This window comes from Bombina bombina, chromosome 7, assembly GCF_027579735.1.
Source record: "Bombina bombina isolate aBomBom1 chromosome 7, aBomBom1.pri, whole genome shotgun sequence".
Taxonomy (NCBI): domain Eukaryota; kingdom Metazoa; phylum Chordata; class Amphibia; order Anura; family Bombinatoridae; genus Bombina; species Bombina bombina.
The window spans coordinates 11,046,126-11,069,949 of NC_069505.1; the positions used below are offsets into that span (position 1 = coordinate 11,046,126).

At 37.7% G+C, this 23,824-nt stretch overlaps 1 protein-coding gene across 1 annotated transcript in view; it reads left to right on the forward strand.

Moving 5' to 3' along the window:
• LOC128635707 (alpha-2-macroglobulin) overlaps positions 1–23,824 on the forward strand; it is an 806,957-nt gene that overhangs the window by 463,565 nt on the left and 319,568 nt on the right. Inside the window, exon 20 of the mRNA XM_053688833.1 lies at positions 994–1,077. Within this exon, the coding sequence (XP_053544808.1) occupies positions 994–1,077 (84 nt within the window). The remainder of the gene's footprint in view (positions 1–993; positions 1,078–23,824) is intronic.

The following is a 23,824-nucleotide window of genomic DNA, read 5'->3' on the forward strand; positions in this document are numbered from 1 at the left end:
TAGTGGCGGTGATGTGGGGGGTCCTCGGTTTAGGGGTACATAGGTAGTTTATGAGTGTTAGTGTACTTTAGAGCACTGTAGTTAAGAGCTTTATATACCGGTGTTAGCCCATAAAGCTCTTAACTACAGCCTTTCCATGGGCGTTAGGAGTCTTGTCGGTAGAGGGTCTACCGCTCACTTCAGCCAAGACTGTAAATACCAGCGTTAGGAAGATCCCATTGAAAAGATAGGATACGCAATTGGCGTAAGGGGATCTGCGGTATGGAAAAGTCGCGGCTTGAAAGTGAGCGTTAGAACCTTTCCTGTCTGACTCTAAATACCAGTGGGCGGCCAAAAGCAGCGTTAGGAGCCCTTAACGCTGCTTTTGACGGCTAACGCAAAACTCTAAATCTAGCCGATTGTTTTCTTTTTAAATCTAGCTCATAACCTAACATAGCATATATATCCCAATAGACAGGCGGCTAGGTAGACAGGCGGCTAGGTAGACAGGCGGCTAGGTAGACAGGGGGATAAGCAGACGGAGGATTGGTAGACAGGCGGCTAGGTAGACAGGCGGCTAGGTAGACAAAGAGAGAGAGAGAGAGAGAGAGAGAGAGAGAGAGAGAGAGAGAGAGAGAGAGAGAGAGAGAGAGAGAGAGAGAGAGAGAGAGAGAGAGAGAGAGAGAGAGAGAGAGAGAGAGAGAGAGAGAGAGAGAGAGAGAGAGAGAGAGAGAGAGAGAGAGAGAGAGAGAGAGAGAGAGAGAGAGAGAGAGAGAGAGAGAGAGAGACACACACACACACATGTATGGTTGTTTTAGAACAGTGTTTTTTTTTTACATAGAGTTATGTACAAGATAAATGTTTAAGGCAATTTAAAGGGTCACTTTTCCTCCTTACATAGCAAACAATGGTATCTCTAGCACCAGAACTGGTTTACATGTTGATTTGATTGAAATATATCCTCATCAATGTGTCAAGTTAATGACTGTTTATTCTTTATTTTCCATTTTTCAGACCATTTTAAGAAGGAAACTTCATCGTTAACGGTACCTGAGAACATTGTGAAGGATTCGGGGAGAGGCTACGTGATAATTAGAGGTAAGGTACTAGATTCACTAAATGTAAAGGGTTCATAAGATGTCTGATTCTAATGAAGTCACAGAGTTTCATGGCTAACACATTCTTGTTTGAATTTATTAAAGGGACATAAAACCCAAAACTTTTCTTTCATCATTCACATAGACCATACACTTCTCTAATTACTTCTATTATTAAATTTGCTTCATTCTCTTGGTATCCTTTGTTTAAAAGCTTACCTATGTATGCTTTTCAACAAAGGATACAAATTGGGAAGTTGTTTAAGATTCCTGCTTTATCTGAACTATATAAAAGTTTATTTTTGACCTTACTGTCCCTTTAAGACCAGGCTTCAATCTTAAATAAACCTGACTGGACCACACTGGAGCAAACAGAAACTTTATACACACTTCATGTTTCCAATACTTCTGTGCCTTCAATATATGACATAGAAACATACGGCTAGATTACGAGTCTTGCATTAGGATTAAAAAGCAGCGTTGGCCGGTCCCAACGCTGCTTTTTAATGCCTGCTGGTATTACGAGTCTTGCAGGTACAGGTGTACCGCTCACTTTTTTGTCCAGACTCGGAAATACCGCAAATCCACCTACGTCAATTGCGCATCCTATATTTTCAATGGGACTTGCATAGCGCCGGTATTACGAGTCTGCCAAAAAGTGAGAGGTAGACCCTCTCCTGTCAAGCCTGGTACCGCATTTTAAAGTTAGTAGTTAAGAGTTTAACACTACAAAGCCATAGCATAAAACTCTTAACTAAAGTTCTAAAAAGTACACTAATACCCATAAACTACCTATTAACCCCTAAACCGAGGCCCTCCCACATCGCAAACACTAAAAAAAAATGTTTAACCCCTAATCTACCGAACCGGACATAGTCGCCACTATAATAAATATATTAACCCCTAAACCGCTGCACTCCCACATCACAAACACTATTTAAATATTATTAACCCCTAATCTGCCGACCCTAACATCGCCGACACCTACCTACATTTATTAACCCCTAATCTGCCACCCCAACGTCGCCGCCACTATAATAAAGTTATTAACCCCTAAACCTAAGTCTAACCCTAACCTAACCCCACCTAACTTAAATATAATTTAAATAAATCTAAATAAAATTACTACAATGAACTAAATAATTCCTATTTAAAACGAAATACTTACCTGTAAAATAAACCCTAAGATAGCTACAATATAACTAATAGTTACATTGTAGCTAGCTTAGGGTTTATTTTTATTTTACAGGCAACTTTGTATTTATTTTAACTAGGTACAATAGCTATTAAATAGTTATTAACTATTTAATAACTATCTAGTTAAAATAAAGACAAATTTACCTGTAAAATGAAACCTAACCTAAGCTACAATTACACCTAACACTACAATTAAATTAATTACCTAAATTAAATAAAATTAATTACAATTAAATAAAATTATCTAAAGTACAAAAACCCCCCACTAAATTACAGAAAATAATAAACAAATGACAAGATTTTTAAACTAATTACACATAATCTAATCCCCCTAACAAAATAAAAAAGCCCCTCCAAAATAAAAATAAACCCTACCCTAAATTATAAATAGCCCTTAAAAGGGCCTTTTGCGGGGCATTGCCCCAAAGTAATCAGCTCTTTTACCTGAAAAACAATTACAATCCCCCCCCAACATTAAAACCCACCACCCACACAACCAACCCTACTCTAAAACCCACCCAATCCCCCCTTAAAAAAAACTAACACTAACCCCTGAAGATCACCTTACCGGGAGACATCTTCACCCAACCGGGCCGAAGTCCTCAATGAAGCTGGGAGAAGTCTTCATCCAAGCTGGGCGAAGTGGTCCTCCATATGGGCAGAAGTCTTCATCCAGACGACACCTTCTATCTTCATCCATCTGGCTCAATAGGATTTTTTCTATTTAATGGTGGGTTTTAATGTTGGGGGGGGATTGTAATGTTTTTTTTTTCAGGTAAAAGAGCTGATTACTTTGGGGCAATGCCCCGCAAAAGGCCCTTTTAAGGGCTATTTGTAATTTAGGATGGGGTTTTTTTTTTATTTTGGGGGGGCTTTTTTATTTTGCTAGGGGGACTAGATTAGGTGTAATTAGTTTAAAAATATTGTAATTTTGTCATACTCTGCAAGGGAGCAGGTTCAGGAGTAAGGAGCTGTTGTGCAGAGGTGTCAGGTTTTGGGGTTAATGTTGTGTTTTGTCTGCGTGAGTCTTTCCTTTTAGGCATAATTAAACAGGTACAAGGTTTTAGGAAATAAAGGAGATGGTTTTATTTATAGGATAAAGCAATGCAGAGATATGCAATTAGATAAGACAAAGTCTATATGTTGTTATATTAGGTAGGAATACAGTTCTTTATAATAACAGGCAGGATACTTGCATATGCTCTAGACTGGAACAGTGAAATTACACGCAGGAAAGAAGAGCTTTGTAATAACAAGCAGGATACTTGCATATGCTCTAGACTGGAACAGTGAAATTACACGCAGGAAAGCAGAGCTTTGTAATAACAAGCAGGATACTTGCATATGCTGTAGAACTGGAGCCGAGTAGAATCAGGCAGGAAAACAGAGCTTGTATAACAGACAGGATACTTGCGGATGCTGTAGACTGGAACTGTGAAGTATCAGGCAGGGAAACAGTTCTTTGTAATAACAGACATGGATGCAAAGTTTTGTAATAACAAACAGGATATTTGCATATGCTGTAGACTGGTACTTTAAGGAAACTTGCATAAACTGCAAACTGGTACTTTGTAGAAACAAACAGGATGTTTGCATAGACTGCAATTGGAACTTTGTAGTATCAGGAAACAAGCAAGCAAAAGTACCTGAATCAGTCCTTAGGAAATAAAGTTTTAGGCAAGTTCAATTGCCAGGAATTCAGTCCAAAAATGAAACACAGTGCGAGGAATTATCCAGAAGAGAAGTCAGTATTTGAAACAGAAGTAAGGAACCAGGAAATCCAAGATAACTGTATTTCTCACAGGAAACAGGAGCAGAGAGTGTTTCAGAGTATCACTCTTAATGTGAAAGCACCAAATTGCAAACAAAGCTCCCAGATAAAGGCAGGCTGCTGATTAAATGATTTCTTTCAGCTGGCAAGCATGTGGAGCCAGAGAGCCAAAGTTGCAGCAAACAGAAAATCACAAATATTCCCTCCCTGTGATCAAGCCATCTGGTGGCATAGTGGTAACACAACAGGCTGAGAAACAACAGCTGCAGAAATAGAGGCAGGTCCCAGGTTCAATTCCAGGCTGAACCCTGACAAATTTGTTTATTATTTTCTGTAATTTAGTGTATTTTTTTTTGTACTGTACTTTGTAGATAATTTTATTTAATTGTAATTAATTTGTATTTAATTTAGGTAATTAATTTAATTGTAGTGTAGTGTTAGGTGTAATTGTAACTTAGGTTAGGTTTTATTTTACAGGTAAATTTGAATTTATTTTAACTAGATAGCTATTAAATAGTTAAGAACTATTTAATAACTATTGTACCTAGTTAAAATAAATACAAAGTTGCCTGTAAAATAAAAATAAATCCTAAGATAGATACAATGCAACTATCAGTTATATTGTAGCTATCTTAGGGTTTATTTTACAGGTAAGTATTTAGTTTTAAATAAGAATAATTTAGTTAATTGTAGTAATTTTATTTAGATTTATTAAAATTATATTTAAGTAAGGGGGTGTTAGGGTTAAACATAGGTTTAGGGGTTAATAACTTTATTATAGTGGTGGCGACGTTGGGGGCGGCAGATTAGGGGTTAATAAATGTAGTTAAGTTGCAGCGACATTGGGGACGGCAGATTAGGGGTTAATAAATATAATGTAGGTGGTGGCGGTGTCCGGAGCAGCAGATTAGGGTTTAACAATAAAATGCAGGTGCGATGTTGGGGGCGGCAGATTAGGGGTTAATAAGTGTAAGATTAGGGGTATTTAGACTCAGGGTTCATGTTAGGGTGTTAGGTGTAGACATAAATGTATTTTCCCCATAGGAATCAATGGGGCTGCGTTAGGAGCTAAACGCTGCTTTTTTGCAGGTGTTAGGTTTTTTTCAGCCGGCTCTCCCCCATTGATTCCTATGGGGAAATCGTGCAAGAGCACGTTTAGCCATCTCACTGCTAACATAAGCAGCGCTGGTATTGAGGTGAGATGTGGAGCAAAATTTTGCTCTACGCTCACTTTTTTGCGGTTAACGCTGGGTTTGTAAAAACCCGTAATACCAGCGCTGTCTGTAAGTGAGCGGTGAGCATAAACTGCTTGTTAGCACCGCACAGCTCAAAACGAAAAACCCGTAATCTAGCTGATAGATTTTGTTGACAAAATTGTCCATCAGTTCTGTCCACATTTCCTTTATTATGGGGATTTAGCAAACCCCGGACATTCCCTGGGTATTCCTTACAGTGTGTATCATTACCACCTCTACCAGAAGTCTATTCCATGATCCTTTCTGTACAGGGGGCTTCTGCACATATCTCCTGAACATACTACCCTCCATTGTCACATCATTACCTCTTGTTCTGTTGTTGCTTTTTTGTGTGACAAATGCTTCATCCTAAGCTTCATTAAATACGTTATTATACATGAAGGTTTCTATCATATCCCCCCTTATCCCCTATAAGCTATACTTATCAATGTCAGGTGGACTTACCTCGTAAGTGTTATTGTATAGACCATGCATTAGTTTAGTAGCCTCCTGTGTACGCTGTCTGGTTTATTTGTATCCTTCATACGGTCACCAGAACTGTACACAATACACAAGCTGAGACCTAACTAGCGCTCTATAAGGACCTCACTGCTTTCATAATTCAGACAGAGCATGCAACTATACAAAAGAACTTCCCATTGTATTTCTGTTATAATGTTGATCCTTCCTATCCTTGTTAAAACTAACTGTATGTCTTGGTATAAGGACATACTGAGGTAGGCCTAGGGGTGTGCATGTGTATGGCAGGAGGAACACAAGTATCTCTGGAACATCTGTGATATTTCCACAAACTGTTGGTTTGTTGCAGGAAACAATCCGATCTTTAGTGAAGGTGCAATGACTGACAGACAACGCCAGACTAGCTTGTACCATAGAGCTTCCCGGGGAGGAATACAGCACACAGTGGTTAATATGAAACAATTTTTGGAGTTATCCCCCCCTTGGATTATTTCTAATACAGTTTTATAAAATTAGAGGCCGCTCAGCCGCCACGAGCCACCAAACCAGCACTGAAGATGTTCTATCTGCCAACACATATACTGTAAGACGGAAGACTTATTATAGGTCTTAAAGAAAAGCCATCTAGCAGTATCTAGCAGTAATACAGGTCCATAGGTTGTGTATATTAGTTGTACTCCCGTATCTAGCAGTAATACAGGTCCATAGGTTGTGTATATTAGTTGTACTCCTGTATCTAGCAGTAATACAGGTCCATAGGTTGTATATATTAGTTGTACTCCCTTATCTAGCAGTAATACAGGTCCATAGGCTTGTTATATTAGTTATGCTCCCTTATCTAGCAGTAATACAGCTCCATAGGTTGTATATATTAGTTGTACTCCCTTATCTAGCAGTAATACAGGTCCATAGGTTGTGTATATTAGTCGTGCTCCCTTATCTAGCAGTAATACAGGTCCATAGGCTGGTTATATTAGTTGTGCTCCCTTATTTAGCAGTAATACAGGTCCATAGGTTGTGTATATTAGTTGTACTCCCTTATCTAGCAGTAATACAGGTCCATAGGTTGTGTATATTAGTTGTACTCCCTTATCTAGCAGTAATACAGGTCCATAGGTTGTGTATATTAGTTGTGCTCCCTTATCTAGCAGTAATACAGGTCCATAGGCTGGTTATATTAGTTGTGCTCCCTTATTTAGCAGTAATACAGGTCCCTAGGTTGTCTATATTAGTTGTGCTCCCTTATCTAGCAGTAATACAGGTCCAAAGGCTGGTTATATTAGTTGTGCTCCCTTATCTAGCAGTAATACAGGTCCATAGGCTGGTTATATTAGTTGTGCTCACGTATCTAGCAGTAATACAGGTCCATAGGTTGGCTATATTAGTTGTGCTCCCTTATCTAGCAGTAATACAGGTCCATAGGCTGGTTATATTAGTTGTGCTCCCGTATCTAGCAGTAATACAGGTCCAAAGGCTGGTTATATTAGTTGTGCTCCCTTATCTAGCTGTAATACAGGTCCATAGGTTGTCTATATTAGTTGTGCTCCCTTATCTAGCTGTAAAACAGGTCCATAGGTTGGTTATATTAGTTGTGCTTCCTTATCTAGCAGTAATACAGGTCCAAAGGCTGGTTATATCAGTTGTGTTCCCTTATCTAGCAGTAATACAGGTCCATAGGCTGGTTATATTAGTTGTGCTCCCTTATCTAGCAGTAATACAGGTCCATAGGTTGTCTATATTAGTTGTGCTCCCTTATCTAGCTGTAAAACAGGTCCATAGGTTGTCTATATTAGTTGTGCTTCCTTATCTAGCAGTAATACAGGTCCATATGTTGTCTATATTAGTTGTGTTCCCTTATCCAGCTGTAATACAGGTCCATAGGTTGGTTATATTAGGTGTTCTCCCTCATCTAGCAGTAATACAGGTCCATCGGTTGGTTATGTTACTTGTGCTCCCTTATCTAGCAGTAATACAGATCCATCGGTTGGTTATGTTAATTGTGCTCCCTTATCTAGCAGTAATACAGGTCCATAGGTTGGTTATATTAGTTGTGCTCCCGTATCTAGCAGTAATACAGGTCCAAAGGCTGGTTATATTAGTTGTGCTCCCTTATCTAGCAGTAATACAGGTCCATAGGTTGGTTATATTAGTGGTGGTCCCTTATCTAGCAGTAATACAGGTCCATAGGCTTGTTATATTAGTTGTGCTCCCTTATCTAGCAGTAATACAGGTCCATAGGTTGTCTATATTAGTTATGCTCCCTTATCTAGCAGTAATACATGTCCCTAGGTTGTCTATATTAGTTGTACTCTCTTATCTAGCAGTAATACAGGTCCAAAGGCTGGTTATATTAGTTGTGCTCCCTTATCTAGCAGTAATACAGGTCCATAGGTTGGTTATATTAGTTGTGGTCCCTTATCTAGCAGTAATACAGGTCCATAGGCTTGTTATATTAGTTGTGCTCCCTTATCTAGCAGTAATACAGGTCCATAGGTTGTCTATATTAGTTGTGCTCCCTTATCTAGCAGTAATACAGGTCCCTAGGTTGTCTATATTAGTTGTGCTCCCTTATCTAGCAGTAATACAGGTCCATATATTGTGTATATTAGTTGTGCTCCCTTATCTAACAGTAATACAGGTCCATCGGTTGGTTATGTTACTTGTGCTCCCTTATCTAGCAGTAATACAGGTCCATCGGTTGGTTATATTAGTTGTGCTCCCTTATCTAGCAGTACTACAGGTCCATAGGTTGTCTATATTAGTTGTGCTCCCTTATCTAGCAGTAATACAGGTCCATCGGTTGGTTATGTTACTTGTGCTCCCTTATCTAGCAGTAATACAGGTCCATCGGTTGGTTATATTAGTTGTGCTCCCTTATCTAGCAGTAATACAGGTCTATAGGTTGTCTATATTAGTTGTGCTCCCTTATCTAGCAGTAATACAGGTCCATAGGCTGGTTATATTAGGTGTGCTCCCTTATCTAGCAGTAATACAGGTCCATAGGTTGTCTATATTAGTTGTGCTCCCTTATCTAGCAGTAATACAGGTCCATAGGCTGGTTATATTAGGTGTGCTCCCTTATCTAGCAGTAATACAGGTCCATAGGCTGGTTATATTAGTTGTGCTCCCTTATCTAGCAGTAATAAAGGTCCATAGGTTGTCTATATTAGTTGTGCTCCCTTATCTAGCAGTAATACAGGTCCATAGGTTGTGTATATTAGTTGGACTCTCTTATCTAGCAGTAATACAGGTCCATATGTTGTCTATATTAGTTGTGCTGAAAAAGGGTGTGTGTACAAGCGCTAAGGTAATCCCCAAGCTGTATCCAAACAGAGATCCTAACCAACCTCCGAAAAATATGCACAAGTAGTAAGAAGTGAATACAGCGCCAACAAGAGGCCAAGGGATAAATATACTCACAGAGAGATAAAAGAAGATTATTTAATGAACCATGTTAAAAAGCATCAGTAATAAAAGACTATATATAAAAAATGTAAAAAGCACATATAAATAAAATTACAAATACAGGAATATCTTACAGAAGCGGCTCAAAGGGCCAAAGCTGATAATTACAATAAAAACAGAGGTAATAACAGGTGATCAGTGTGAGTGGTACACCAGAATAAGAGTGTATACTAATAAAACAGAATTAGCCTAAGTACAACTGTAGCAAGTGCATCAAGCAAAAAACTAATAAACAATAATACAAACAATAGTGTTCAAAATTAGTGTTACAAAAATAGTGTTCCAAAAAATAGAAAAATGCACTGCAGTGCAAAAAAAGGGGGGTAGCAAAATAATTGTATAGATACAATCAAATAGTGAGTGAGTGCAAATGGATATAAAAATGCTAGCTACTTAATCCAGTGAGGTTAAGATATAATTAAATAAAATACACAATATGCAATAACATAAAAAATAAAATACACAATATGCAATAACATAAAAAATAAAAAATAATAAAATATAAAATATAATCCTAGCACCTGTCAGCTGCTCCTATGGTATCCTTTTTTTACAGGGACACTTTTTAGGATACCATAGGAGCAGCTGACAGGTGCTAGGATCCATTCAGCTACTTCAGCAACCACACTCAGGAATTTGGATCTGTCAAAGTAACTAACATTGGAAGGAATCAATTTCCTCACTTTCACCTTGCTTTTCATCACCCATTTTTTCCATTTTTTAGTTTTGATTGACTTATTTTTGTTCTTCACTAACATTTGTTGATCAACTTTTTGAACACTTTTTTGGATAATATTTTATATTTTATTATTTTTTATTTTTTATGTTATTGCATATTGTGTATTTTATTTTTTATGTTATTGCATATTGTGTATTTTATTTAATTATATCTTAACCTCACTGGATTAAGTAGCTAGCATTTTTATATCCATTTGCACTCACTCACTATTTGATTGTATCTATACAATTATTTTGCTACCCCCTTTTTTTGCACTGCAGTGCATTTTTCTATTTTTTGGAACACTATTTTTGTAACACTAATTTTGAACACTATTGTTTGTATTATTGTTTATTAGTTTTTTGCTTGATGCACTTGCTACAGTTGTACTTAGGCTAATTCTGTTTTATCAGTATACACTCTTATTCTGGTGTACCACTCACACTGATCACCTGTTATTACCTCTGTTTTTATTGTAATTATCAGCTTTGGCCCTTTGAGCCGCTTCTGTAAGATATTCCTGTATTTGTAATTTTATTTATATGTGCTTTTTACATTTTTTATATATAGTCTTTTATTACTGATGCTTTTTAACATGGTTCATTAAATAATCTTCTTTTATCTCTCTGTGAGTATATTTATCCCTTGGCCTCTTATATTAGTTGTGCTCCCTTATCTAGCAGTAATACAGGTCCATAGGCTTGTTATATTAGTTGTGCTCCCTTATTTAGCAGTAATACAGGTCCATAGGTTGTGTATATTAGTTGGGCTCTCTTATCTAGCAGTAATACAGGTCCAAAGACTAGTTATATTAGTTGTGCTCCCTCATCTAGCAGTAATACAGGTCCATAGGTTGTCTATATTAGTTGGGCTCTCTTATCTAGCAGTAATACAGGTCCATAGGTTGGTTATATTAGTTGTGCTCCCTTATCTAGCAGTACTACAGGTCCATAGGTTGGTTATATTAGTTGGGCTCTCTTATCTAGCAGTAATACAGGTCCATCGGTTTGTTATATTAGTTGTGTTCCCTTATCTAGCAGTAATACAGGTCCATAGGCTGGTTATATTAGTTGTGCTCCCTTATCTAGCAGTAATACTGGTCCATAGGATGGTTATATTAGTTGTGCTCCCTTATCTAGCATTAATAAAGGTCCATCGGCTGGCTATATTAGTTGTGCTCCCATATCTAGCAGTAACACAGGTCCATCGGTTGTCTATATTAGTTGTGCTCCCTTATCTAGCAGTAATACAGGTCCATAGGTTGTCTATATTAGTTGTGCTCCCTTATCTAGCAGTAACACAGGTCCATCGGTTGGTTATATTAGTTGTGTTTTCTTATCTAGCAGTAATACAGGTCCATAGGTTGTCTATATTAGTTGTACTCCCTTATCTAGCAGTAATACAGGTCTATAGGTTGGTTATATTAGTTGTGCTCCCTTATCTAGCAGTAATACAGGTCCATAGGTTGGCTATATTAGTTGTGCTGCCTTATCTAGCAGTAATACAGGTCCATAGGTTGGTTATATTAGTTGTGCTTCCTTATCTAGCAGTAATACAGGTTCATAGACTGGTTATATTAGTTGTGCTCCCTTATCTAGCAGTAATACAGGTTCATAGACTGGTTATATTAGTTGTACTCCCTTATCTAGCTGTAATACAGGTACATAGGTTGGTTATATTAGTTGTGTTCCCTTATCTAGCAGTAATACAGGTCCATAGGTTGTCTGTATTAGTTGTGCTCCCTTATCTAGCAGTAATACAGGTCCATAGGTTTTCTATATTAGTTGTGCTCTCTTATCTAGCAGTAATACAGGTCCATAGGTTGTGTATATTAGTTGTGCTCTCTTATCTAGCAGTAATACAGGTCCATAGGTTGTGTATATTAGTTGGGCTCTCTTATCTAGCAGTAATACAGGTCCATAGGTTGTGTATATTAGTTGTGCTTTCTTATCTAGCAGTAATACAGGTCCATAGGTTGTGTATATTAGTTGGGCTCTCTTATCTAGCAGTAATACAGGTTGTTTCTAATATCCAATTTAGGAACTGGATGCAATCTAAATGGAGAGAATACTTTCACTTCAATAAGAGTTATCTTGCAAAAACAGAGATTTTTTGGGAATCGGCAAAAGCCTTCTTTAGAGGACAAATTAAAGCTTATATGATAGCCAGAAGGAATGTTCTAGCTAGAAGGGAAATTCAATTAGCTAACCAACTAAAAAATAAATACGCAAGATATCTAGAAAACTCGAATAAGTCTAACTGATCTAATTATCAAAAAGCTAAAACAGAGAGAGAATCCTTTCTTAATCAACAATTAACAAAGTCCGATATAAATAATCATGCACAATTTAATAGATTCTCACCAAAACTAGCTAAATCATTGGTGAACTTAACTAAAAGCAGAAAGAGAAATAACTTTATTGGAGCTATTAAGGTTAAGGATAAAAGATATACCTCCCCTAAGGATATATTAGCACAATTTCCTAACTTTTTTCAAACAATATACTCCCCTAATAAAATCGATTTAGAAGTAAAAGAAAATTTCTGGAAGAATAATAAAACCCCTAAGATTAATGATGAGCAACGAGAATTCTTAAATAAAAAGATTTCGAAGGAGGAAATAGTAGCAGTAATCAAAAAATCTCCAAATGGTAAGGTCCCGGGACCGGATTCAATTCCAATGGAATTTTACAAGATATTGTAGGAGGATGTTGTCTGTGTACTTGAGAGATTATATAATAGCTATTTTGTTGATAACAATAAACGTTCTAAATACTTTGTAACAGCAAATATTATATTAATACATAAAAAAGACAAAGACATAGAATCTTTGGATGCATATCGCCCAATTTCCTTACTAAATGTTGATTACAAAATTGCTGCAAGTATAATGGCGAACAGACTTAAGAAAATCATAGGGGGAATCATTCATACAGATCAAACTGGATTTATGCCAGGTAGGACTTCCCAGAAAAATATTAGAACGGCCATGCTTCTAGTGGAACAAGCAATAGGGATGAAAAACAGTAATACATTAAAGAACCATTCAGACTTTGCATTACTAACAGTAGATGCGGAAAAAGCTTTCGATTGTATAACGTGGGATCATCTTTTTACAGCATTGGGGAGTTTTGGGATAGTGGGCAACTTCATTAATTACGTTAAACTAATTTATCAAGACCCTATTTCTCACATCACCATTAATGGATTAAGTTCTCCAGGTTTAATACTTCAAAAAGGAACAAGGCAGGGTTTCCCACTATCACCATTACTCTTCAATATTTCATTAGAACAGCTGGCCATTAGCTGTAGGGAGAGACTAGAGGGGGTGTTACTGGGAAATAAAAGAACTGTGCTCTCTATGTACGTAGACGACATCCTCTTCTATATATCCAACTCTAGAGTTAATATTCCTCGTATTATAGATATAATTGGGGAATTTAGTAAATTTTCAGGATACAAAATTAACTTAAATAAGTCAGAGATCCTGTGGATCATTAAAAAAAGGAATAGCCTGTTGGAAAATCCATTTAAAGCGGCAATAGGGAAAATTAAATACTTAGGGATAATATTGTCCAAGAATCCAGAGGACTGGTATAGCCTAAACTACACACCCATATGGCAGAAATGTAATGAGAATTTGAAAAATTGGGCAAAAATACCTCTCTCTCGGCTAAAGTATTGGTTATTAAAATGATGATCTTTCCAAAAAATTTATTTCTTATGCAGAATATACCAGCTTTTATAGTGGCAAAAGATCTACAAAAATTTAATTCGCAATGTACTTTGTTTTTTTGGGGTAGAGGAAAGCCGCGAATAGGCTTGAAAAAATTATCCTATCTGAGGTCTGATGCAGGGTTTGCTCTGCCGAATTTAAAAGTTTATAACTGGTCATGTATGGCAAAAATAGCTCTAGATTGGATAACTGGTGCAGAATATATATCTAATTATCAAAATGAGGAGACAGCAATAGCGCCAGTATCTCTTAAAGCACTGTTACATACTCCAATATTAAAACCAGCTGAAAGGACTAGCTTTAAATATACAATACATAATATAATCCTAGCATGGAAGAAAGTATGTCAATCACTCCAAATAGATTATAAGGTATCACAATATTTGCCTATAAGGGGAAATCCATATTTCATAAGCGGAATGGAATCATATACATTTTGTCAGTGGGCTCAGAAAGGATTAATATGGGTTAAGCAATTGATTGAAGTACAGACTAAAACGGTTAAACCTTTTAATTAGCTGGTTAAAGAATTTAAACTGGAGAAGAATCATTTTTTTGCCTACCTACAAATTCGGCATTTTATTGATACAAATAAACTAGCAGAGCTCAATCAATCAAGCCTAAGAAAAATAGACATGATTATCAATATTTATCGATCAGGGAACTTATCCTTATTGTATAGAAGCATTGTTTCCTCTGAAGCTGAAGATAAAATTTCATTGTTATTTGATAAATGGTGTGGAGACTTTAGTAATCTAAGTAGGGATTATTTTATAAAAAGCTTATCATTGGTCTCTGAGTACTCGCAGGAAATTTCCTTTAGAGAGTCTCATATAAAGTTATTAAATAGAGTGTACCTGACGCCCCTGTCTATGTCTAAATGGAAGAATGCTATAGCTATGAAATGTACAAGATGTGGATCAGCAGAAGCAGATTTGATACATGTTTTCTATTCCTGCCCTAAAATTGATCAGTTTTGGCGTAAAATAGAATATTGGCTCAATAGATTTATTCCAAACAAGATTAAGTTAAAGAAAGAGCAAGTGATATTTCTTATACAACAGAAAGAGATACAAAATAAACAGCTAGCCAATACAGCAATTCTGGTAGCAAGACAATTAATTCTAAGAAATTGGAAAGCGAATAAAGCACCAAGTATATCCACATTTAACAAAAATATGTTTATTCAACTAGCTTTGGACATTAAAGACTTGTGGATCTTTCTAGAAAGTAAATTGAGAAATTTGATGTTGAAATGGGAATTTTTTTTACTGTTGCAGCCGTGGGAGATACAAAAACAAATTATAGCTCCTCTGCAAGATTCCCAGGCATTTCAACAGATAACCTTGCTTAATAAATATCAACACTTGGCCAACTGTTGATTGTGAGAGTGGGGAGGTTGGCTTTTTTTTTTTTTTTTTTCTCGTGTCCGGTGGTGTCGTTGTACGGTGTGTTATGTTATTGTGGATGTTGACTTTATTTGTTGATAGTGTTGTTACTGTTTGTTTGAATGGATGGGATGTTCATTGTTTTAATAAGTTGGAGGACAAAAAAAGGGGTAAGGACACACACTGAGTATAGGACGGTTCAAGGTGTTATAGAAGTTTTCATAACCTAAAGTTCTAGATTTTCGTAGTAGTATACCCAATACTCCTGTCGGGGATTTGAATGATTAAAGGATTGACAGACTGACTGTATATATATATTTTTTTTGCTTTGTTATACACCCTGCGAGGTGAAAGGTAAGCCCAATTGAGAGGTAGTGATGTTGCGAACCTTAAAATTTCGGTTCGCGAATGGCGGACTCGAACTTACGCTACTGTTCGCGAACTGACGAACCGGGCAAACCGCCATTGACTTCAATAGGCAGGCGAACTTTAAAACCCACAAGGACTCTTTCTGGCCACAATAGTGATGAAAAAGTTGTTTCAAGGGGACTAACACCTGGACTGTGGCATGCCGGATAGGGATCCATGGCAAAACTCCCACGGAAAATTACATAGTTGATGCAGATTCTGGTTTTAAGCCATAAAGTGCCTTAATCACCTAACATTCCTAATTTTTTTTTTTGAATAACGTGCTTTAAAACATCAGGTATGATGTAGTATCGATCAGGTAGTGTAAGGGTTACGCCCGCTTCACAGTGACAGACCAAACTCCCCGTGTAACGCACCGCAAACAACTGCAAACAGTCCATTTGCACAACCACGAGTTACATAGATTTGATAGCTTGATACATAGATTACATAGATCAATAGATGCAATATACATATGATAGATACAAATTACATAGATCAATAGATGCAATATACATATGATAGATACGAATTACATAGATCAATCTATGCAATATACATTTGATAGATACGAATTACATAGATCAAAAGATGCAATATACATTTGATAGATACGAATTACATCGATCAATAGATGCAATTTATATTTGATAGATACGATTGATAGTTAGATAGATTTGATAGATAAATAGATAGATTTGATAGATATATGATTTCCCTGACAGAGTATAACAATAAGACATGCGGTCTGGGACCCGTGGTGTGTTAAGTAGTATTATTCTTAGCAGTTTACTACCTGTTACTCCCCCTATCGGGGGAGGTCTATATGGGCTGCATTTTTGGAACAGGGAGATGGAAGAAGATGATTGGTCTGTCCTCCTACTTCAAATTTGGCCTAAACACAAGTGGCTGTCTCAAAACAGTCCGGCCACGAGATAGATAGATTTGATAGATAGATATACATAGATTGATAGTTAGATAGAATCAATAGAAGATAAATAGATAGATTTGATAGATATATAATTACCCTGACAAAGTATAATAATAAAACATACGGTCTGGGACCCATGGTAACTAGGTTGTGTTAAGTAGTACTATTCTTAGCACTTTAATCCTTGTTACTCCCCCTATCGGGGGAGGTCTATATGGCCTGCATGATTACCCTGACAAAATATAATAATAAGACATGCGGTCTGGGACCCATGGTAACTAGGTTGTGTAAAGTAGTACTCTTCTTAGCATTTTAATCCCTGTTACTCCCCCTATCGGGGGAGGTCTATATGGCCTGCATGATTACCCTGACAAAATATAATAATAAGACATGCGGTCTGGGGCCCATGGTAACTAGGTTGTGTTAAGTAGTACTATTCTTAACACTTTAATCCCTGTTTGATTGATATGATTGGTGACAATAGTTGGCAGCAAGTGGGCCTGGCACACATGCTGGCAGGCGGGCAACTTCAATTAGATTACACTAGCAGACTGATCTTTCACAGTCAAAAAATATTTTTTTTAAATATTTACACTACTGTTATAACAAATATGATTGATGGCACTAGTTGGCAAGTGGGCCTGGCACACACGCTGGGAGGAAGGCAACTGCAATTAGATTACACTAGATGACTGATGTTTCTCAGTCAAAAAAGTTTTTATTTTAAATATTTACAATACTGTTATAACAAATATGATTGGTGGCACTAGTTGGCAAGTGGGCCTGGCACACACGCTGGCAGGAAGGCAACTGCAATTCAATTGCACTAGCAGACTGATGATTCACAGTCAAAAAAGTTTTTATTTAAAATATTTACACTACTGTTATAACAAATATGATTCGTGGCACTAGTTGGAAAGTGGGTCTGGCACACACGCTGGCAGACAGGCAACTGCAATTAAATAACAATAGCAGACTGATGTAAAAGTTTGTTTTTAAAAAAGTTACACTAATGTTACAACAGATAGGAGTGATGGCACTCAGGATAGAAGTAGGCACAGTATGTGCTGGCAGCCTGACACACAGGCTGGCACTAGTGGCAGGCTGGCCTGGCAACTAAAATTAAATAACACTAGAAGACTCATGTAAAAGATTGGCAGCCAGGCTGGCCTGGCAACTAAAATTAAATAACACTAGAAGAGGACTGATGTAAAAAAAAATTAAAAAAAATTTACACTAATGTTACACCAGATATAAGTGGTGGAAAAAAGAGCTATTAATCACACTATATGATGTGGGTCTGACACACAGGCCTGATGGAAAATGAAATTAGATTACACTAGCAAAATGATTTAAAAGGTTTTTTTTTTTAAATTTACAATAATGTTAAGCAGATATGAGTGGTGGCTGGCACAGCAATTAACCACAGTATATGCTGTGTGAGACTGACACACAGGCCTGATAGAAAATGAAATTAGATTACACTAGCAAAATGATTTAAACGTTTTTTTTTTTAAATTTACAATAATGTTAAGCAGATATGAGTGGTGGCTGGCACAGCAATTAACCACAGTATATGCTGTGTAAGCCTGACACACAGGCCTGATAGAAAATGAAATTAGATTACACTAGCAAAATGATTTAAAAGTTTTGTTGTTTAAATTTACACTAATGTTAAGCAGATATCAGTGGTGGCACTAATCACAGTATATGCTGTGAGCCTCACACACAGGCTGAAAGCTAGGCAAATGCAAATAAAATTACAAAAAAAAAAAAAAGACTGAAGTTCTAGCCCTAAAAAGGGCTTTTTGGGGTGCTGTCCTTACAGCAGAGATTAGATGAGTCCTTCAGGACTGTAGTGGACACTAAATACACTAGCCTAGCTATCTATTTCCCTATAATGTCAGCAGCAGCAACACTAAACCTCCTCTCACTAAGAAAGCAAGATCGTAATGAATCTAAAATGGCTGCTGCCCAGGAGCTGGGAGGGTCTGTGAGGGAGTGTCTGCTGCTGATTGGCTCAAATGTGTCTGAAGGCTGTGAGATACAGGGTCAAAGTTTCCTCAATGATGACGAATAGGGGGCGGATCGAACATCGCATATGTTCGCCCGCAGCGGCGAACGCGAACAAGCTATGTTTGCCGGGAACTGTTCTCCGGCGAACTGTTCGCGACATCACTATTGAGAGGCTGTTCACATTTTATCTGTGATGTTAACAGGTTTCAAAGTAGATGGCTTGAATGATGAAATGCAACCCCATTGGGGAGTTTGTCTATGTGACGTTATACCTTTTTTTTTTTTTTGAACCTTGGGTGAGGAATTGTAAACCCATGTGAAAGATGTGTATCCTTACCTTTGTGGATAATAATAAAGAAAAACATTTATTAAAAAAAAATAAAAAAAACAGGTCCATAGGCTGGTTATGTAGCAGTAATACAGGTCCATAGGTTGGCTAAATTAGCTGTGCTCTCTTATCTAGCTGTAATACAGGTCCATAGGTTGGTTATATTAGGTCTGCTCCCTTATCTAGCAGTAATACAGGTCCATTGGTTGGTTATATTAGGTCTGCTCCCTTATCTAGCAGTAATACAGGTCCATAGGTTGGATATATTAGATGTGTTTCCTTATCTAGCAGTAATACAGGTCCATTGGTTGGTTATATTAGGTCTGCTCCCTTATCTAGCAGTAATACAGGTCCATTGGTTGGTTATATTAGGTCTGCTCCCTTATCTAGCAGTAATACAGGTCCATTGGTTGGTTATATTAGTTGTGCTCCCTTATCTAGCAGTAATACAGGTCCATAGGCTGGTTATATTAGTTGTGTTTCCTTATCTAGCAGTAATACAGGTCCATCGGTTGGTTATATTAGTTGTGCTACATTATCTAGCAGTAATACAGGTCCATAGGCTTGTTATATTAGTTGTGCTCCCTTATCTAGCAGTAATACAGGTCCATAGGTTGTGTATATTAGTTGTACTCTCTTATCTAGCAATAATACAGGTCCATAGGTTGTGTATATTAGTTGTACTCTCTTATCTAGCAATAATACAGGTCCATAGGTTGGCTATATTAGTTGTGCTGCCTTATCTAGCAGTAATACAAGTCCATATGTTGGTTATATTAGTTGTGTTTAATTATCTAGCAGTAATACAGGTCCATTGGTTGGTCAGTTGGTCATATTAGTTGTGCTCCCTTATCTAGCAGTCATACAGGTCCATCTGTTCGTTATATTAGTTGAGCTTCCTTATCTAGCAGTAATATAGGTCCATATGTTGTCTTTATTAGTTGTGCTCTCTTATCTAGCAGTAATACAGGTCCACAGGCTGGTTATATTAGTTGTGCTCCCTTTTCTAGCATTAATACAGGGTCATCGGTTGGTTATATTAGTTGTGCTCCCTTATTTAGCAGTAATACAGGTCCACAGGCTGGTTATATTAGTTGTGCTCCCTTATCTAGCAGTACTACAGGTCCATAGGTTGTCTATATTAGTTCTGCTCCCTTATCTAGCAGTAATACAGGTCCATAGGTTGTCTATATTAGTTGTGCTCCCTTATCTAGCAGTAATACAGGTCCATAGGTTGGCTAAATTAGTTGTTCTCTCTAATCTAGCAGTAATACAGGTCCATAGGTTGGTTATATTAGTTGTGCTCCCTTATCTAGCAGTAATACAGGTCCATAGGCTTGTTATATTAGTTGTGCTCTCTTATCTAGCAGTAATACAGGTCCATATGTTGGCTAAATTAGTTGTTCTCTCTAATCTAGCAGTAATACAGGTCCATAGGTTGGTTATATTAGTTGTGCTCCCTTATCTAGCAGTAATACAGGTCCATAGGCTTGTTATATTAGTTGTGCTCTCTTATCTAGCAGTAATACAGGTCCATAGGTTGTCTATATTAGTTGTGCTCCCTTATCTAGCAGTAATACAGGTCCATAGGTTGGCTAAATTAGTTGTTCTCTCTAATCTAGCAGTAATACAGGTCCATAGGTTGTCTGTATTAGTTGTGCTCCCTTATCTAGCAGTAACACAGGTCCATAGGTTGGATATATTAGTTGTGCTCCCTTATCTAGCAGTAATACAAGTCCATAGGTTGTCTATATTAGTTGTGCTCCCTTATCTAGCAGTAATACAGGTCCATAGGTTGTGTATATTAGTTGTGCTCTCTTATCTAGCAGTAATACAGGTCCATAGGTTGTGTATATTAGTTGTGCTCTCCGATCTAGCAGTAATACAGTTCCATAGGTTGGCTATAATAATTGTGCTCTCTTATCTAGCAGTAATACAGGTCCATAGGCTGGTTATATTAGTTGTGCTCTCTTATCTAGTAGTAATACAGGTACATAGGTTGGCTATATTAGCTGTGCTCTCTTATCTAGCTGTAATACAGGTCAATAGGTTGGTTATATTAGTTGTGCTCTCCTATCTAGCAGTAATACAGGTCCATATGTTGTGTACATTAGTTGTGTTCCCTTATCTAGCAGTAATACAGGTCCATAGGTAGGCTATATTAGTTGTGCTCTCTTATCTAGCAGTAATACAGGTCCATAATTTGGCTAAATTAGTTGTGCTCCCTTCTCTAGCAGTAATACAGGTCCATAGGTTGGCTATATTAGATGTGCTCTCTTATCTAGCTATAATACAGGTCCATAGGTTTTTTACAGTGGGGCAAAAAAGTATTTAGTCAGCCACCAATTGTGCAAGTTCTCCCACTTAAAAGATGAGAGAGGCCTGTAATTTTCATCATAGGTATACCTCAACTATGAGAGACAAAATGTGGAAACAAATCCAGACAATCACATTGTCTGATTTGGAAAGAATTTATTTGCAAATTATGGTGGAAAATAAGTATTTGGTCAATATCAAAAGTTCATCTCAATACTTTATTATATATCCTTTGTTGGCAATTACAGAGGTCAAACGTTTTCTGAAAGTCTTCACAAGGTTGTCACACACTGTTGCTGGTATGTTGGCCCATTCCTGCATGCAGATCTCCTCTAGAGCAGTGATGTTTTGGGGCTGTCGCTGGGCAACACAGACTTTTAACTCCCTCCAAAGGTTTTCTATGGGGTTGAGATCTGGAGACTGGCTAGGTCACTCCAGGACCTTGAAATGCTTCTTACGAAGCCACTCCTTCGTTGTCTGGGCGGTGTGTTTGGGATCATTGTCATGCTGAAAGACCCAGCCACGTTTCATCTTCAATGCCCTTGCTGATGGAAGGAGGTTTGCACTGAAAATCTCACGATACATGGCCCCATTCATTCTTTCATGTACACGGATCAGTCGTCCTGTTCCCTTTGCAGAGAAACAGCCAAAAAGCATGATGTTGCCACCCCCATGCTTCACAGTAGGTATGATGTTCTTTGGATGCAAATCAGCATTCTCTCTCCTCCAAACACGACGAGTTGTGTTTCTACCAAACAGTTCTACTTTGGTTTCATCTGACCATATGACATTCTCCCAATCCGCTTCTGGATCATCCAAATGCTCTCTTGCATACTTCAGATGGGCTCGGACATGTACTGGCTTAAGCAGGGGGACAAGTCTGGCACTGCAGGATCTGATTCCCTGGCGGCGTAGTGTGTTACTGATGGTAGCCTATGTTACGTTGGTCCCAGCACTCTGCAGGTCATTCACTAGGTCCCCCCGTGTGGTTCTGAGATGTTTGCTCACCGTTCTTGTGATAATGTTGACCCCATGGGGTGAGATCTTGCGTGGAGCCCCATATCGAGGGAGATTATCAGTGGTCTTGTATGTCTTCCATTTTCTAATTATTGCTCCCACAGTTGATTTCTTCAAACCAAGCTGCTTGCCTATTGCAGATTCAGTCTTCCCAGCCTGGTGCAGGTCTACAATTTTGTTTCTGGTGTCCTTCGACAGCTCTTTGGTCTTCACCATAGTGGAGTTTGTAGTGTGACTGTTTGAGGTTGTGGACAGGTGTCTTTTATACTGATAACAAGTTCAAACAGGTGCCATTAATACAGGAAATGAGTGGAGGACAGAGGAGCATCTTAAAGAAGAAGATACAGGTCTGTGAGAGCCAGAAATCTTGCTTGTTTGTAGGTGACCAAATACTTATTTTCCACCATAATATGCAAATAAATTCTTTCCAAATCAGACAATGTGATTGTCTGGATTTGTTTCCACATTTTGTCTCTCATAGTTGAGGTATACCTATGATGAAAATTACAGGCTTCTCTCATCTTCTTAAGTGGGAGAACTTGCACAATTGGTGGGCTGACTAAATACCTTTTTGCCCCACTGTATATTAATTGTGTTCCCTTATCTAGCAGTCATACAGGTCCATCTGTTCGTTATATTAGTTGTGCTCCCTTATCTAGCAGTAATATAGGTGCATATGTTGTCTATATTAGTTGTACTCTCTTATCTAGCAGTAATACAGGTCCACAAGCTGGTTATATTAGCTGTGCTCCCTTTTCTAGCAGTAATACAGGTCCATCGGTTGGTTATATTAGTTGTGCTCCCTTATCTAGCAGTATACAGGTCCACAGGCTGGTTATATTAGTTGTGCTCCCTTATCTAGCAGTATACAGGTCCACAGGCTGGTTATATTAGTTGTGCTCCCTTATCTAGCAGTAATACAGGTCCATAGGTTAGATATATTAGTTGTACTCTCTTATCTAGCAGTAATAAAAGTCCATAGGTTGGTTATATTAGTTGTGCTTCCTTATCTAGCAGTAATACAGGTCCATAGGTTAGATATATTAGTTGTGCTCCCTTATCTAGCAGTAATACAGGTCCATAGGCTGGTTATATTAGTTGTGCTCCCTTATCTAGCAGTAATACAGGTCCATAGATTGTCTATATTAGTTGTGCTCCCTTATCTAGCAGTAATACAGGTCCATATGTTGTGTATATTAGTTGTGCTCTCTTATCTAGCAGTAATACAGGTCCATAGGTTGTGTATATTAGTTGTGCTCTCTTATCTAGCTGAAATACAGGTCCATAGGTTGGTTATAATAGTTGTGCTCTCCTATCTAGAAGTAATACAGGTCTATAGGTTGGCTATAACAGTTGTGCTCTCTTATCTAGCAGTAATCCAGGTCCATAGGCTGGTTATATTAGTTGTGCTCCCTTATCTAGCAGTAATACAGATTCATAGGTTGGTTATATTAGGTGTGCTCCCTTATCTAGCAGTAATACAGGTCCCTAGGTTGTCTATATTAGTTGTGCTCCCTTATCTAGCAGTAATACAGGTCCATAGGTTGATTATATTAGGTGTGCTCCCTTATCTAGCAGTAATACAGGTCCATAGGTTGGCTATAATATTTGTGCTCTCTTATCTAGCTGTAATACAGGTCCTTACGCTGGTTATATTAGTTGTTCTTTTCTATCTAGCAGTAATACAGGTCCATAGTTTGGCTATATTAGTTGTGTTCTCCTATCTAGCAGTAATGCAGGTC